At 42.0% G+C, this 18071-nt stretch overlaps 1 protein-coding gene across 4 annotated transcripts in view; it reads left to right on the top strand.

The window, feature by feature from the left end:
- Positions 1 to 18071, top strand: part of LOC104331638 (melanopsin) — a 44155-nt gene that overhangs the window by 15943 nt on the left and 10141 nt on the right. For 3 of the 4 annotated variants that reach the window (XM_075421499.1, XM_075421496.1, XM_075421497.1), the window contains 8 exons: positions 3125 to 3216; positions 4064 to 4206; positions 6500 to 6633; positions 7302 to 7505; positions 7935 to 8106; positions 9907 to 10062; positions 11217 to 11324; positions 17133 to 17307. In XM_075421499.1, the coding sequence (XP_075277614.1) occupies positions 4073 to 4206; positions 6500 to 6633; positions 7302 to 7505; positions 7935 to 8106; positions 9907 to 10062; positions 11217 to 11324; positions 17133 to 17307 (1083 nt within the window). In that variant the 5' untranslated portion in view covers positions 3125 to 3216; positions 4064 to 4072. The remainder of the gene's footprint in view (positions 1 to 3124; positions 3217 to 4063; positions 4207 to 6499; positions 6634 to 7301; positions 7506 to 7934; positions 8107 to 9906; positions 10063 to 11216; positions 11325 to 17132; positions 17308 to 18071) is intronic. The other variant, XM_075421498.1, reaches the window with a different exon arrangement.

The following is an 18071-nucleotide window of genomic DNA, read 5'->3' as shown; positions in this document are numbered from 1 at the left end:
GCATTTTGATGTTGTAGTCACATCGCATATAAGGGTAAGGCCGCATCATGATTTATGCGAGTTGTCGGGTCCAACATCTCATAGAGCCAAAACACAAGTGATTGTAGCATTAATTTAGAAGGACCCATACAAAGCGAGTCCAGGATAGGCAAGTATGTCATAAGCTGGCCCCGGTGCAACTACTGGCATCTTCATGGAATGCTTGTTTACATTCTTATTTTTGAGTGAAACAATCAAGTCATTCTGGAAGGTGTATTTAACGCTTTTGCTTAGGAAACGGGTATGTCTGCAGAGAATGCTTGGGATTCTGTCCCAGGGCCACAAACGGAGGGAGGAAAAGCCAACCTGGGGAAAAATGGGCAGGTGAACACATGTCATGTGAGCCCTTGAAAACTCACTTCACCCGTTATAGATTCAATATGTCGGTTGAATAAAATGTAATGCCTTCCTTTATTATCTCTATCTTAAATCACGTCATTAAAGAGCAGGAGCCAGGCTGTGCCTTATACAGAACAGCCTTTTCATTCTACATTGCGTGCCTGCAGTGGTACTGAGCACCCATAAACGCAATTTGTCGAGATAGATGTACTGAATCCAGGGCAGCCGTGCATCACCACGGCAGTGTGAAACAGCTGGAGCTGGGGGAGCATCTCACAGCACATTGTTTAACTTTGTAAGTTTTCCAGTTGCGTTCTCACAGGGTCTAAGTTCACTGTTAATAAAATGAAAACGAATAGCCTGAAGTACAACTGCATGGTGTGTTCCAGCAGTTGGAGAGCGGTGGCGTGAGATGGATACAAAACCCACACTTTTCTAAATCTAGAAGGCAGGACCCTTCCACTCGTATAAACTGATGTTTTTTTGCTGATTCATACCAGCTGTCGTTGACCACACATCATCTGCGTGGTAAAAGAGGCTAATAAAGACATAACCTGGTATGGCGCCATAGTGACTATGCCTAATGCAACCTGCCGTGCTTAGCTGCTGTCCTGGTTACTGTGTCACTCGGGAAGATTTGTAATAGTTGTTTGGGTTTTCTTGGGTTGGAAAGAGTCACAGCAACTTGGAATATTCTTTTATAGTTTCCTTTTGTTCTTATTACTTGGGAGAAGATAAAAGTGCCAGAAAAATGCAATTTCATGAAGATCTTCAAGCCTTGATGATACTAATGGTTTGTCTCCAATTAGGTGTTTTCCTCTGCCGAGAAAGGGTGTGTATTAGACAAGCAGTATTTGTTCAACAGAGTAGATTTTAAATTCTCAACCTTAAGAGTATTTCAGTTTTTCTTCTTTAAGTTTTCTATTGTGAAATTATGCCAAAGCAGTGAAACTGATTATGTGACTAAAATGAGGTATAAATTCTCTTTGATCAGCTTTCACCATTTGTACTGGCTTAGCCTGTTTCCTTAAGAAAATTCCCAATACTTTAACGAAATTATTTTTTGTCAAAGCTGGCGTTTGCTGCTGAAATATATATTTGCACACACACAGACACACGTATATATGCACATTTATCTTTTTAGATCCAAATGACAGTGTATGAAATGGTTTTCTGTCTTTCTCAGCACATCACATTTCATACAGCTGGATGCCTGCCACATCTTGCTGTCTCAGAGCAACACCAACAGAGTGTATCAGTAGCCATCTCTTCATTCGGTCTTAAAGTTGTTCTTACCACTGTTAACATCACAGCTAAAGTGGCTGTGGTATTTTATGGATTCCTCTGAAGGCCAGATCCCTTCTCCACAGCCTGTGTAGACTAAACATCCCTCACTTTAGCTTCTCGCTGAGGTTGCCAGCTCTGTGTAATCCCCAGTATTTATTGCCTTCCAGATTCCACTTTGTAAGCATCAGTAGTTTATATTTCATCCAATATTGCCAGCAAACCGTAATCTGAGTTTACAAATGTGTCACATGAGATGTTTTTCAGCTTTTGACACAGTTCACCACTCATAACTGTATATATGAGTCTAAAATGTCCAAACTGGCGTCGCTTCAGCAGAGAGATAAGGCGAGACACCTTTGGGTGTGAAACTCATAGTCCATTTCTCAAATGAGCTTCTGCAACAGGGAGTTCCCACATGATGAAGTAAAGCATAATGCATACAACAGGCAAGTACTACTGGCCCTGAATTACAACATCTATATAATTCTCCTCTATGTAATAACCCTTTATATAGGGGTAAATCCTGAATGAGCTTAACAGATAAGCTGAGAAGGAAGGAGAAAAAGAATCCTTTTCCTTTCTCCCCAGTTTAGCCTCTTTGGTATGCACTGCCAGAAATGAGGCAGGGTTCCAATTTAGAGCACACGTGCTGCTAAGACGATTAGGTCTGAGGGAAGAGGAAAGGAGGTTCTCATGGTTAATTTGCACGCACAGGCAGCCCCGCTCTGAGAGCACGGTGCCGTCTGTGCCTGGTGCGACTGAACGGCCATGGCTACTTTTCCTCGCTGGGCCACCTCCCCATGCGCTGCTTACTCTTATGCTACCTCTCACACCTTCTTTCAGGGTAAATGCTACGCAGGGTGATGTTTTTTCTTGCTGCCTAATCACTGGGAATACCATTGACAGCCTCCTGGTGCAGCCAGCACCAGCAGATGCTCCTTTTCGTTTCTTTGTAATTCTACAGCTATTTTATCTTTGGTGAAGCATCACGTTGGTGGTAGACATCCTATTACGGGTAGAGCCTGTCAGACCATTGAGAGGTCTTGAAAGCAGATTTCTGCTTTGAAGCAATAGCTTTTGTACCATTTACAGCATCACTTCAGCCCCAGGAGCCATGCTGTCAGCGTTTCTGCTTCAGACCCGCTGTTTTGTGGATGCTCGGGGCGTGCTATGCCTCTCGCGGGGTGCTCCCTGTAGCCAATAAGGAGTACCCCAGTGGGATCACACAATCTATGGGATAACGCCCACAGCTAGAACTGTTGTACAAGGTAGAAGCTGTAGTGCATGCACTTAGAGCTTAGTGAGGAGGGTTGAAAGGAGAAGCAGCAGTGTGGAAGATTAGGCGCTAGCAACAGGGAAAAAAATGGCTGTTCTCAGCATTTTCAAATGGCTGCTTAAATACTACCAGTGGGGAGTTAGTTATCATCTTGAACCTCTTCTGCCATTTCCTCTCCCGCAGGCCAAAATCAGCCCTGTCCCACACCCTGTACCTTGCTGAGCGGCACAGCGGTGAAACGTGGCGATGCGAAGCAGCTCCTCAGCTGTGACAAGGTGCCGTGCCTTTGACTAGTCTGTCCAGAAATGACCCCGTGTGTGAGTGCTCTGCGTGGCTTAGCTGCTTCTGACTCCGTAAATTAGAGTCTGCACCATGCAATTCAGACTCTTCTCATCGATAACACTAACGAGAGCTGAGTGGATTAGCTGCAGGCTGCTGAATTAGGACAGTGATAAATCTGAATTTGCTTAAAAAAAGAAAAAAATGCGTAGAGTTGGTAGGGTTTTATGCATGTGCTGGAGATAAAGGGCAGTGAAAGAGGTGTGAGGACTGTTTAATGTATTTGTGCTTACACTGGTGATGCTACTGCTGCTGTTTTACCTCGTGTCCTACCTTTTCCATGCAGAATTCCCAGGTTTTGCAGCACTGTAAGTCAGTGTATAGGGAGCCTGGGGAGACCCAGAGGATTTAATGTTTGTAAATGTGGTATTTTATATCAGTGCTCCTAACAAAACCAAAGTACAACAGGCTATTCCTTGTTGAACTGAAGGTTGTTTGGTCAGCTAGCTCCACGCCCCAAAGTGCAGCAGTTACCCTGAGCCAATTTTATGCTAGCACGTCTTTGTCTTTTTCACAGCATCGTTTCAGCTCCCTTAGTATTTTTTCCCAGTCTGTTTTCCCTGCTTTTGCTTTTTTAATATAAATATATACTCTTAAAGTAATTAAGGTTACTTGAGGAAAACTTGACTACAGGGGGTGTGAAAAGAATGCAGAGGTATGTATTTGATTTGCAGGAACTCTGGAAGCGAATGCTCTGCCTTCCTTCAGCAGGCTGAGCACATGTCCCCTGGAATAAGCATCCTGAATACGCTAAATTCTCCTACTCCTCTGTTTTCCATTCAGGGTTTGAACATGGGCCCCCAGCCACATGCTGTGACCAAGGCGGAGATCCCCAACATTGTTCTTTACACTGTAGGAACGTGTGTGCTCATTATTGGCTCTGTCGGCATCATCGGGAACCTCCTGGTGCTCTACGCCTTTTACAGGTACAAAAAATCCTGTTGTGGTTAATCTGACCGGCCTCGAGGTTCACGCATGCCTGTGTGCAGATGTTCTGCATTGGTTCCCTCTCGGATTAAATCTTCAAGGAAAAGCTGATGGCATCAAATCGGGAAAAGCAGCACCCCCCACCCCCTGTCACTGATAATCTCAGTGTAAATTCCTTGTGTTTTAAGAAACCAAAGAAAATGAGAAAATAAATACCGTGTTCTATTAACAATTTTATTGAAAAGCCTAAAGAAGAGTTGAATACTTTCAACAGTAGAAACAGACAGCTTCTTCACCCACCCTATAGAATTTGCAGAAACACTTGGCAATATCTGGTGCTCTTCGCAGCAGTCCGTATGTCCTGGAAGGACCAAGAAAGCAATGTTCTGCGTGAATTTAGCTCATGCCATCAGTGTAGTCCCTAGTTCAGGCAGATCACAGGGACTTCTGTCAGTTTGAGTGCTCTCTTGGCTTCTGACAGTGTAATAGACAGCCAAAGCTACTGCTATGCTAGAGAATGCAGAAATCTCGTGGAAAAAAATAAATAGCCCTCCTCTGTCCCACACTGATGCTGGATTTCCACATCCTTCTTGCTTGCTGCTTGCTGTCATCACGCATGGTGATGCAGAGGGGGTTTACAGTGCTAGAAACACCAGTGGGATTATGAACCAAGCATTAGTTGCTTATACTTAAATGTTTAAGATGAATAAATTAGTTCAGTTATTTTAATAACTGACTTTTAATATGAGATAAAGGGGAAACTGAGTTCCCTGGAACTGTAGATACCTTCATGACTTTTAAAATGCAGCACAAGCTCTTACTTTTTCTTGAAATTTGTTTGCTTTGGTTGGTGTAATAAAAGCATTAAATTGTCAAAGTAGGAAAATGTCCATACACACACAAGCACTTGTGAAGGTGTGGCCTCTGCACCCCCTCTCACCCAGATGTTGCAGGCATTTATGAGACCCAAGGTTTTGTCAAAATTGCAGGGGCACTGAGATGGCTTTCTCAGTTTCTTTCTCAATATTTCTTTATCAGCATGAGGAAAGAAATTCATGTCAGCTGCAAATACTGATATTTTAAAGCACATCAGAGAGGCCTTGGCTGTTCAACTCTCTCTTTCATCTGGGGGGAAAGAAACAATTAATTCAAACTATTGGAATTACTGCATGCAGGTTCCAAGAACAAAGCTATTTACAAAATCCTGCTTCCCCCCTATGTCTCACAGAGTGTGTCAAGTCACTTCTTCTTTAAAGTGAATGTACCTGACACTGTGAAAAGTCCTGAAATCGAACTCTAGGTATCAAAGCTCTTTACTTTGCCATGCAACCAACACAGTTGTTCACATTGAGGGACTGCTAGTTCAGCCTTACACCTTCTCAGTATATCCCTCAAAAGTGCCAGTTCTAAGGTAGATTTGGGTGAAATGAACTCACAAGTTCATTTAACCTTCGTAGTGAGACATAATATTTGATCAGAAAACAAGGGTATGTTCACCCAAATAACCCTAAGTAAAAGTGAGAGGTTCTTTATTACTTTACCCATATCTTTATTCCTCTTAGCCAGAGCCAAGGGTAATGAATACCAGCTTAAAGTTTCCAAAGAGGTTGTAACTCCAGATATCCCTAAGAAGTGAAACTACATGAGGTGGTGAGCTGTGGGGAAAAAAAATGGAAGTGATATTTGGGTTTTTTGGATAAACTTTGCTTGCAAACTGGCTGCTGCTTTCACACTCCTTGTGCCATTTAGTGTTGCCTATTCATCTGCAGCTGAGTGCTTTTATTCTCTCTTATGAGATGTATATGAACAATCAATTTTTCAAATCTCTGTGCATGCTCTGCTTGTGCCGTAGCACTTTGCAAAGGGTCATTTAGCTGGTGGTAATGTGCGGACTCTTCAGGTCAGCAGCTTTTGAAGATTCACCAAAAGCAGGTCCTTCAGCTCTGTAACCTGCTTCAGATCCTGGTTTTGTGCAGTGCAGGACATGTCAGTGTTACTGCTCTTATAGGGAACTGCTCTTCTCCAGAACAAATCCATATTTTTCAAGACAGCTGGACTTCTCCTCAGTTTGCAGAGGAAAAAATCCCTTCTATCCCCCCTGCCATTGTCAGTGATCGTTTTGAAATTACTACATCTGTAGCCACAGCAATTGACTGATGATTAGCAATAGATTGACTGTAAGTAACCACCAGTTCCAACATGGATAGTGTTTGTTTATGCTAGTAAGCGAAGTTATAAAGTTAACTGTCCAATTTGTCTGTTTAAAATCAACTATTTCTCATATTTTTTAAGCAACAAGAAGCTGAGGACACCTCAAAACTACTTTATAATGAATTTGGCTGTGAGTGACTTCCTGATGTCTGCTTCTCAGGCACCCATGTGCTTTGTCAACAGCTTGCACAGAGAGTGGATACTTGGAGATATAGGTACTTTTCAACACCAACTCGTACCTCACTGGCTCTACACTGTCTGTAGCCTATTTTAGCCATACAGTCTTGGCTTGTACTGTGGAGACTCTTGAGTTTTCATCTCCTAATTCAATGCCTGAATGCAAAGGAGGTGAGGAGGGGAAACCCTGTTTGATGTGAAAACTGTCAGGGTTTTTTTAAGTGCTGCTATTAAATATAGGAGCTGCAGCTATGTTTTACAGCTGGTCCTTTAGCCATCAATTTAAATCAGTTCTACATTTTTAAGCCACATAAACCAAAGTCATTTTTCAAAACGTCCATCTGTCGTTAGCAGGCAGATATCTGCTGCAGCCTGTTAAGATCAATATATTGGGCAACAGTCCAGGAAAATGTAACTTTAATTAGATGGGATTTTCTTCGAGGCAGTTTTCCATCGACAAAATGTGCCCAGTTGCAACCCACAGTGGAGAGTAGGACTTGTTAAGTACATATGCTTGTGTTTTATTAACATTCGTGGTTTTTCTAATAAACACTTAATAATTATGAAATTGTGAGGCTAATAAAATTCTTCTTATGGGAGAGCAGTCCTGAGCCAGGGGAAAATGGGAGGTTTATCATGTCAGGCTCTGAGAGAAAAAACTCGTCTGTTTTAAGAAAATCCCTGACATTGCCATTCTTTGCTTCAGGCTGTGACTTGTACGCTTTCTGTGGGGCACTCTTTGGAATAACCTCAATGATGACCTTATTGGCTATTTCTGTTGACCGCTACCTTGTGATCACCAAGCCCCTGCGATCCATACAGTGGACTTCCAAGAAGCGCACCATGCAGATCATCGCTGTGGTGTGGCTGTACTCGCTGGGATGGAGCGTGGCTCCGCTCTTCGGGTGGAGTATGTTGTCTACTTTCTATCTCTTCTAGCGTTGCTTACGCAGTCTGCTTTTGCTTTCCTTAGGGTATGAAGAAATGAGTGTTTTGATAAGTTCACGGGTGGATGCCTAGCCACCGCCTGATGGTTTGCTGTTGTACCTTATATCTGCACCTATCGCAGTGCAGATAGCCTTCTCCCCCTAACCCCCAGGTTGTATTCAAGCAGAACAAATTGCAGATGGAGTACTACGTGTATCAGAGAGTCTGGCAGTCAGGACCTTCTCTCCATGTGTGCACTCACATTCTCAGACCACATGTATAATACGGCCAGCATAGCTCTTGAAGACTAGGTGTACAATATGGGTGTTAACTTTAAGTACTCAGTTGTTGGATAAGCACCTGCACAAGCTTTGGGTGTATGTGTGAATAACGTATTCCATGTATTTCATAGGTTCCTATGTGCCTGAGGGCTTGATGATATCCTGTACATGGGACTACGTAACCTACTCCCCTGCAAACAGAAGTTACACTATGATTTTGTGTTGCTGCGTGTTTTTTATTCCCCTGATAATAATATTCCATTGCTACGTATTTATGTTCCTGGCCATAAGACGTACTGGCAGGTAAGTAATGTAGCTGAAATAAGTAAATCTCTCCTTTCTTGTATTAGAAGATTTTATCAATTCCTTTAGCTTCAGAAAAATCTGAAAAAAAATTAATCTGAATTGAAATTGGAAATAAAACAGCAGATCATTAACAGCTCTAACTGGAGAAATATTTTTGCTGATGTAAAAACTGGGATAAATGTGTGTATTTTGGAGTAGGGAAACAAGTCTCTGGTGGTTCTAAGCTTAGTCCAGAGCGTGGTAATTCATAGCACATCAGATAATTTGATAGCTTGGATTAGTTGTATTTCAGATTTGCAACACAAGGAACATGGTCCTTGTGCATTCAAGCACAGTTTTCAGGCCCAAGGGATGATAAATATCATGTAGCAATGGGAACATCATCTGCCTTTGAGCTGCCCTGTAAATGCAACAGTCCTCATATTTTTTGACAGTTTTATTTAAGGCAGGCATCCCAGAAAACCTTGTGGTACACTCAAGCTCAAGCATCACAACTTCATGCACAATATCTGGCTATGCTTGATAGGACACTTTTTTATCACCCAAATACTTGGCTTATGCTTGAAATTAAAAAATCAGCAGAGTGTTGGATATTTAAAGTGACTTCATTTTGTAAGTTATTTTTCTCCTAATGAGCCCATGACTTATCGTTGGTCTGATCCAACACCAGCTGAAGTTGCGAGTGCTTCCTGCTGCTCGCAGTGTCATCAGCTCCAACAGCTTTTCATCGCGCCTATCTGCAGGCACTTGTTGAAATAATTTGGTTTCACAAGGTTGAATTCCATTTTTACAAGCATGTTTAGCTATGTGCCTAAACTGAAGTTCTTACTGACCTCTATTCTTGGCATTGGTCTTGGTTTTTACTGGGCTTTGCGTATGCATATTTGATACCAAGCAAAGGAGCAAGGAATGCTTCCTTAAAATAATGTACATCTGTGAAGCACAGAGCCCACAAGATTTTTCTATGCCTTTTGCTCACTAATAGATTAAACTCACTTTACAAGTATGTTCACGGTGCACCAGGAAGCAGGTTGTTACCCTGCTGGCTCGTAGTTACTGTCTTCAGCCTGAAATAGATCTCCATTTAACAACACCGATATGTAAAAACTGTTATTTCTGTGCTAAACTATGTAAAATGTTAAACCACATAAAACCTTTTTTTTAGTAAAGTGTGGGGTATTTGTCTGACATGAGAAGATATTTTAATGGGACATTTTTTGGCAAGAATATTAGGACTGCCTGTTGTACTCCCCCCTGAAAATACTCTTCTCCAGTGAATAAATCTGCAGGGAAATAAAAATGTCCCTGTAAGCGCCTGGGGCCAGGTTCTTCACAGCAGTCAGGTATTCCAGCACGTTACCCCATGAGCTGGAATCTCTGCAAGCTGTTCCTCTCTTGAAAAGGAAAAGCCATAAGATTTGATTTTTGCATCCAGCTGCGGTTTTGCTTGCTTCGCTTCTGAGAGCAACAAAGGGCAAGGGGTACCAATTTCTTCACCCTCCCAACCTGAAACCCTCCTTGTGTTAGGATGAGGACATGGCAGTCCCATCCTGTAGTCCTAGGGGTTCTTCTGGCTCTGTCCCAGAGGCAAACAAAGCTCAGACTGAATGCCTGCGACCATTTTACTACATTGATTACATTCTAGAGTTTTTAAATATCAGTGGACAAAAGAAGAGTTAGAGCAGGGAAAGATGAAATCTGCTTCATTTTGCATCTTGCTGAGAATGTATTAGAGATGTTACACCTTGCTTTTTCACCCTCTTGCTGACATATTCGTATTTTTTTTTCCCCTCACAGAGATGTTCAAAAGCTGGGGTCCTGCAGCCGGAAATCCTACCTCTCTCAGTCCATGAAGAATGAATGGAAACTGGCAAAAATTGCTTTTGTGGTCATCATTGTGTTTGTCTTGTCCTGGTCTCCATATGCTTGTGTCACCTTGATTGCCTGGGCAGGGTAAGTGGAAACGTAATCCAAAGAGCATGGGTCATTCTGAAATATAAACACAATTAGTACTGTCACTCACAAGAAACAGATCTCCCTTTTGAATGGATTTGATATAGTTCTTAGATTAGAGGCGTTTTTGCATTCTTCACTATAACCTTGTGTATAAAGCCAGGAAAGGGATTATTTGTCTATGTTTTTTAAAATGATTATGACTTTTTATCTGGATTTTTGGTATACACTGTTTCCTCTCCCCATGATACTTTCTTTGTATGAATTGGAGGAGTTACCTCTCTTCTCTCCTAATACCTGTTCTCCCAAGAAACATCCTCCATAAACTGTTGTTTCTGACAGAAGCCAGAAAAGAGGCTAAATTCCCAGTTCTTCACCCCTGAGCTCCCATCTTCGTCCAATTGCTCTCCACTCCAAATGGACCACTTGTCTTGTTAGTGCATGTTCTTGATGTTCTTTGTTTCAAGGTCAGGTTGGATGGGGCTTTTAACAACCACATCTCATGAAAGACATGCCTGCCCATGACAGGGGGGTTGAACTAGATGATCTTTAAAGGTCTCTTCCAGCCCAAACCATTCTGTGATTCTATGATATTGTTTGTGATTATCCTGCACTGACATGGATCACATTGGATTGACTGTGGGCACTTTAAGTCAAGAGGAGAATATCGACTTAAAACCACTTCCAGTTCTCTCTTCCTTCTGCAGTGTTTGCAGCTGAGTCATTGACACCCATTACTGTGCAGCATGGATGTTGCTGCTGAAATAGTTTTAGGCTTGATTCTGTTTTCTTTTTTATCGCTGTTCGCTTTTCCCAGATTGTCACAATGGTGTTGTTCTGGGTCTTTCAGTGTCTGGGCTTTTTTTGCTTAATTTAGGAACGGGGAAGGTGATTCTTTGTATTCCTGGTCATCCTCAAATAGATAACTAATTACTTGCATGTCTTTCATCTTCTCCAAATGAATGAAACCAAGTATACACTGTCAAATGTAAGCCTTTCGTCTGAGCAAGGAATGCATTTGAATGAATTAATGTTTCAGGGATATTTCTTATCAAGAGATCACAGTACAAAAATGGTTAAAAAGAGTAATATGTTTTAGTAATTTATTATTGATCCATGGCATAGCTGTGTGTAATTTTTTTGCTTTGTTTTAGTCGAGGCAACACCCTAACACCATATTCCAAAACTGTGCCAGCAGTTATTGCCAAAGCTTCTGCAATCTACAACCCCATCATATATGCAATAATTCACCCAAGATACAGGTACAGTAAACGTATAGGTATGTGCATAACTATACATGCAAATGGGTTTTTTACAATGGACAAATTACTCCCACTCCCTCAGCCTCACACGCTTCCACCCCAACCACCCCATGGTGGGATCTGGGTGGTCAGACCTTGCACTGCGTCCACCTGGTACAGGGCAGCTCAAACTGCACGTGGAGCTCCAGACTGGCCTCAGGGGTGGCCAACAGAGAACAGTCCCTCCCTTCACCTCTCTTCCCTCTCACAACCCTGCTCTGTCCTGCAGAGCTGCACAACACCGTGACTGACAGCGGGTGGAGGTGATGCTCCAGGTCATCTTTCACCATATCAGGGATGGCTGCTAAAGAGCACTTTCCAGATAATAGCTCCCAACCAGCCAGGCTCAAAAATTCCATCATCACCAATTTAAGAAGCTATACATGCATATGTTCGAGGATTGGTTTTCTGAAGCACTGAAGTTGTTCTCTTTACACCAACTTCAGTACTAACGTAAACAAATTCCTGATCTTTGGGAGAAGCGCTGTAAGAAGCAAACAGCACTTTCATAGAAGTTGTGTGTGAAGTGAGAGCTGTAGGAAATCCAGACAGAGCTCCCTGCAAATGAGTAAGTTTCCCAAGTACACTCAAAATACTGCTTTTTCATTAGCAGGCTTGCTAACTTTGGTCAACAGGTATTTGCCTTCAAAAAATAAAGCAGACATTTCTGAAATACTTTGTGGAAAGGAGTCTCTTCTGAAGGCTGTTTAGATATTTGCTTCATTTAGTTGTTTCAGGGAAAAAATTATCCATTCTATACCTTTTTCAAAAATATTAGCTTTGACTTAAAAAAGAAGTTTTACACTACACTAGTAGGGTTCAACGGGCAAAATGTAATGTTGATTGCTTCTCTGAAACACTTCAATGTGTTTTTGCAGATATGACATACTCCTGAACCTGTGCCTTCATAAGTAAATTGTACTAGACTTTAATTCTACTTATTACTACAGATATCAATTACTGTGTATTTTAAAAGAGAACACTGTGCCAACCCAGCACAATTTCACTAACAATTACTCAAACACTATTCAGTCTCAGTAAGCTGCATGGTTAGCCAACTTTTCTTGCCTTTTTATTTCCTTCTCAAGCCTCTCACAGCCAGTGAATGAGTTTCTGAGCTGACAGGTATGAATTCTGCTTTTTATCCAGGCCCTCTGACTGCAGGAAGGTAAGGGATAGAGACTATAGAGATAACTTGTGCCCACAGAGTAGATGATTAGAAGCGTAACAATGTGCTGTATTCCGTACTGTCACTCTGATCAGAAACCTACAAGATTAGGTGAATAGAATGATAAATTAATATACCACTAAAGAAACTCCTCCGAAGAATCAGAAACCTTTCCCCTTACAGAAGAAGGTCCATTATGATTTCCTTTAACACCTTCTTTAAGAGACCAGCTTAGACGTCCCCAACATTTGGGGAAAGGGTGAGAAGGAACCACCTTGCATTTCAGAAAGGTTACCTGCTCTTTGAGCTAGCTAGACCTCAAAGGAGTTACAAAGTACTTTTGCAAGGAAATAAGCTGGCATGGTATTCTGCTGAATAGTTTCAGACAGGGACAAACCTACCCTGCACTTCCCAGACACTGTGCAAGCTAAAACTGCTTTACTGAAGTCAACATTTTATTTAGAAATGTCCTCCCAGTTTCAGATAAGAAACAAGTTCAAGTAGTGGAAAAGTAAGTCGCTTCTGTTAAAGCTTCTAAAATGCTTCGTTTCCAAAAATCTGTCAAACATAGCTGGGGGGGGGTTCTGAGTTTTTTGTTTAATATAAGGAAAGGGATATAATTCCATTGTGTTCTCAGCCCTATCTCCAGCATTAGGTGGGGTCCTAAACATTTTTTTCGCCTTTACGACTCACTGCAGTGTACTCAGAAGAAGCTACACCTCACTCAGAAGATATAGCTCAGAGCATGCCATTTCCTCCCGTAGCTGTACAGAACGTGTCTTTGAAACCCCGGCAGTGAAAAATACTTTATTATATAAAAGAGGAAATGCTTGTAACAGAACTGCTCTCCAGCATACCTCTAGACGTTTCTGCAAGTGTTTCAAAGCAGAACTACCACAAAGGGATGCTGCGCCCAAAGGTCAGACGAAACACGGGGGTGCCATGGTGCAAAATGTGGAAAATGTACAAACGCCACTAGATGGCAGGGTGAGCCGGCGGGGTGGGGTTTCTCCCAGCCGAGGAGTGGAAAAGCTGCTGAGTTACGTTGCTGAAAACTAGGATTTGGGAGGTGGACACGGAGTTCATTGTTTTCAACGTTTGATGACTGATGGGGTGGTTATAAGGAGAGGTCAAGTTTCTCAGAAAGCTGGTTGAAATACCCCAGAAACGGTGAAAACCTAAATTTTGTTTGGAAATGTCTGCTACCATAACCAACACTGCTTTACATTGTCCTAAAACCTGAGTCCATCTTATTTTGTGAAGGTCGCGGAGTATTTTGATTAAGAATAGGAGAATGAAATAGTCTCTGATGGCTTGCAGAAGTTGAATGAGAAGTTCTACATGACTGGCTGGCACATTATGAACCTGGTGGTTTTTTCTGATCCAAAATTATTGTGTTCAGTGACTGCTTGCACTATTTTTGCAAGGTCAAGTGAGTGTTTTCAAAGAAGATACTATATAGTGAACTGCTTCAATTAGTCTTTTTCATACCATCATTGGCTTTTCTAAGTGAATCTGTAAGAAGAAAACGGCTGGAATCCACAACGGGATTTCAGACACTCTCTTAAAAAGTGATCTGTTTTATTTTTTTTACCTGCTTCCTAGTTTGTCTTTCTAGACATATTAACAAACGAAGTGTTTATGGAGTAGATTTGAAGGCATTTCATAAACTTGTGAGTCAATTACTCAGGAAAAGAAGTAGTGTTGACTCCCTCATGATGAATCGAGCACGTAGTTTTAAAAGCAAAAAAGCACCTACAGTACACCAACAAATCAGCTGGTGAAAATACGTTGGCAGGACCAATTTTGCTTGAACAGTGAATAATGAATATGCATGTAAAGATCAGGGTTTTTGGATAATTTCCAAATCTTCTAATAATTCACGTTATGCCTTGAAAGTAATTTATCCAATGACAGATAAATGGGCCAGTCTGTTCAGGCCCAAGACTTAAGGGTTTGGGCAGGGGATGAATTGCCATTTTGTATTGGAACTACTGAACCGAGGTAAATCTAAGTTATTTTCCAAAGCTTTTTAGCAAGAGGCATCTAGAAACCAGGATCTAAAGAGTTCAGGTTGGCTCAAACCAATGGTGCACAACTACCAGAGCAAGATGCTTTTTTTCACAGAGAATAGTTATCACTGCATCTTAACATCCCAACAAATGAAACAAGTCTTTTTGTGGAGTTCCCTTACCTTAAGCAATCAAAAAAGAACTATATTACAATGAACGTAAGTGAGAATGTAATAGTGACCTTTGTGCTAGCACTTGGCTTTTAAGAACTGGTCTGAGAGGTCAGTCGTTTTACACCCTCCCTGCTCACTCACTCCCCACCAGCAGAAAGGAGGAAAACACTTCTCTTCCTGATAGGTATCATCGGAAGTAACAAATGTGAGTAAGCAAGGAAAAGTGTGCAAAGTTTTAATTCATGAAATGCTGTTTTGTGAGCAGAAAAAAGTTTTCACTCCTTTAACAACCAGTATGTGAAAGAACATCACTTGGCTGTGTTAGAGGTATCGCAGAAACCTCCTTAGATCTTGGAAGTTTTAGGTTTTGTACTCATTTGTTCACAGCAAACAGGGAAATTCTACATCTCCAGGTTTCCAGTCGCTTGTAAGCGAAGCACAATTACACGAAAAGGATTTTTTCAAAACTGCTCCATCACAAAGAACTGAATAATCATGAATAATTTTGATTTGCAGTATTTTCTCAAAAAATTGTTTGCAATTACTACATATTTGACTTTGAATGACTCTTATTTCAGAGGATTATAAAAATATCATCAAATAAACACCTGAGTTTATACCTATTCTGTATTTCACATGTACATTATTAAAATTCCCTTCAAAATTTGTACTTTCACCCCATCCCACAAAATGTCCTCCGACAGACATCCCAAATATTAATAATATTGAAACTCTGGCCCCTCAAGACATCAAAAGTGTTCTTACATTGCCCTTGAAATTCACCATCAGGCATACATTTCCTGAACCTCCAGCATGAGGAGGTCTCTGCATGAAAGCCCACCACATAAACACGTCGCTGTGTTTTACACCAACTTGAAGTTATTGAATAGTTTACAGCCCCAGATAGGCTGTGCCAGACTTCAGAAGTTACATCTGTGTCTGAGGGAAGTAGTTTAGCTTCTCAGCTGGGGAAAAAACTGGCAGATGCATTTTCAGCACTAACTTCAGCTCTTCAGCATGAAAAATAACTTAACGGGGGCTTACCATTTTCTCATGTCCTGTAAACCATTGCTGATTCTCAAAACTTTTTATTTTCTGCACAACATTAGCTCTTACTTTTTTATCCAGCACCACATGGGCAGGCTCCTGCACCCCCAAACAGCATGGTAGGGTTCTGCCAGCTCACCGGCAGGCATCTTGGCAGAATCAGGAATGATGGTGCAACCTTTCTTCAGTCCTCTTCCCCACTGTAGGCACAGAACTGCTGTTCAGTTGCCTTTGAATTTAGAGAGGAAAGACACACAGAAGTCTGGTATACTGAGAGTGGTGATAATGCCAAGTATTGAGGTTTGGTGGTGGTGGGTTTCTTTTTTTTTTTGGATCAACAGTGTTCTCATCTTGTGATCCCAGCATCGGGTCTCTGAGACTTTAACATGTGTGATCTTTTCTGAGAACAGAAATTATGACTTAAAATGTAGTAGTTATTCAACACACCTGGTTTTCAGATTTGCATAAAAGCAGAGATTTTACAATACACATCCACTTGACTTGCATCTCAGTATGAAGTCCATGTGCTAACATCCTCCATTGAACCGTAAGTCCTGCGTATCTGTTCTTTGCCATATGCCTTGTTGCTGCCTTGCTTCGTGACTTGTTCATTTATTTCTGTGCCAGTATTAGCTCCACCTGTTGGGCTGAAATAATGGATGGGGTGGCATTGGGAGGTGTTATACCAAACGCATTGCCCTGCCAGTCCTTAGTGGCAGCGAGGAGCAAAGTCAGCTGGCATCATGCAGGGGAGGCTCTTGGGCTCTTCTGCTCCATACGGGGCCGGGGCTGGGGCCAGGAGGAATAAACTCATGCAACCATTGCTGAGATGATTATTTAATGAATAAGGCAGGTTTTAAGTTCTTTGGGGCCTAGATCATCCCTCTTCTGTGTGCTTGTACAGAGTGTTAATTCCTGACAGGAGTTTACAGAAGCTGCCATGATACAAATAAACAACAATATCCGATTCTTCTGGCCCTCTCCCCTTTCCTTTTTTTTCCACTCATCCTGTGGCTTTGCACAGAAAAGACCTTCATACCAGATAACTTCAAAGTTTTCTAGGTTAACCTTTTAACCAAATCATGAGCAATCGTGTCCTTCAAGGTATTTCCAATTCTTATCCATGCGATTCTTCCAGGCGTGTTTTGATTCGAGGCCCAGAAGCCACCTGCTATTTTCCTTTCATCTTGTTGAATGGTTTCCACTAGATGTACCACGCGGTTTCCACATAGTCTTTAAAACCTTTTCAATCAAAACAGTAGCCATGCTGAGGTTGTGGAAAGAGATGGTACTTTCACCACATGATTTTCAAAGCTACCTTGTCAATGTGCCATTTGTTGTGTTTCTTCCTTCTCCCATTTTCCTTCAGAAAAACCATCCACAATGCTGTTCCCTGCTTAAGGTTCCTAATACGAATATCAAAGAATGACCTCCTGAGAGGCTCCATAAATGAGTCATCATTCAGGACCTCTCTCTCCAGCCACCATTCTCTTGCTGGCAGGACTAAGAGCACTTGCATTTCATCAGTTTCCACTGGAGAAGCGGTAAGTCTTTTCTTGTTTCCATGCGGGAAAGTGAGTATGATGTTTCTCCAACTCCCAAAATAAGTGATTCTATAAATACGTATCCAAAATTAGAGAATGGAAAAGAGGAGGGGGGATAGCTAAATTTTGGGGGTCATGTGAGGTCATTTCTGCAAACCCTTTCTGGGAGTTCATGTGTGATGATTTCTGATGAAAAAAGCATCCAGCCCAGTATATCTGCATTGTTCACATGCTTATTGGGCTCATGGATGTTGAGGTTAAGTCTTTGATGTGAATTAAAAAGAGCCATTGTCAGGCACTCCCCTTGTCACCAACCACTTCTGAAAATTCAGTGCCTGAGGGGGCTAGAGGACAGGAAAACAGTATCCCCTCTAAAGTTTTAAAATCTGTGCAAAAGCTGTGTTATTATTTCAAAGAAGCCCATTTTCTGTAGACAGGAAACTTTTTGATTTGTTTCCCTGGATTTTACCCATGAGGAGCGGAATTCTCCTGCGCCTGGAGCCAGGTGGGGAGTTTCGTTAGCAGTGTACCCCAAGTATCCAAGCAGTAGGATAGGGGGAGTTAGAAATGAAAAGATCCCTTGGGATTCCTCACAGCCCCTCTTGGCATGACTTCTCCTGCCTCTCTAAGTCACACACAGGCGGCCTTGCCTGCCGAGGCTCTGGGAAGGTGGCTGCCAGGAAGGGATGGCATCCGCAGCAGGCGCTGGGCTGGGGCTGGCCTTCCCGGGGACCCGCGCTGCGCCGCGCTCAGCTCCGGCGTAA

This window comes from Opisthocomus hoazin, chromosome 5 (assembly GCF_030867145.1).
Source record: "Opisthocomus hoazin isolate bOpiHoa1 chromosome 5, bOpiHoa1.hap1, whole genome shotgun sequence".
Taxonomy (NCBI): Eukaryota; Metazoa; Chordata; class Aves; order Opisthocomiformes; family Opisthocomidae; genus Opisthocomus; species Opisthocomus hoazin.
The sequence above is the reverse complement of the archived record's forward strand: the minus strand, read 5'-3'. Positions and strand labels throughout refer to the sequence as shown.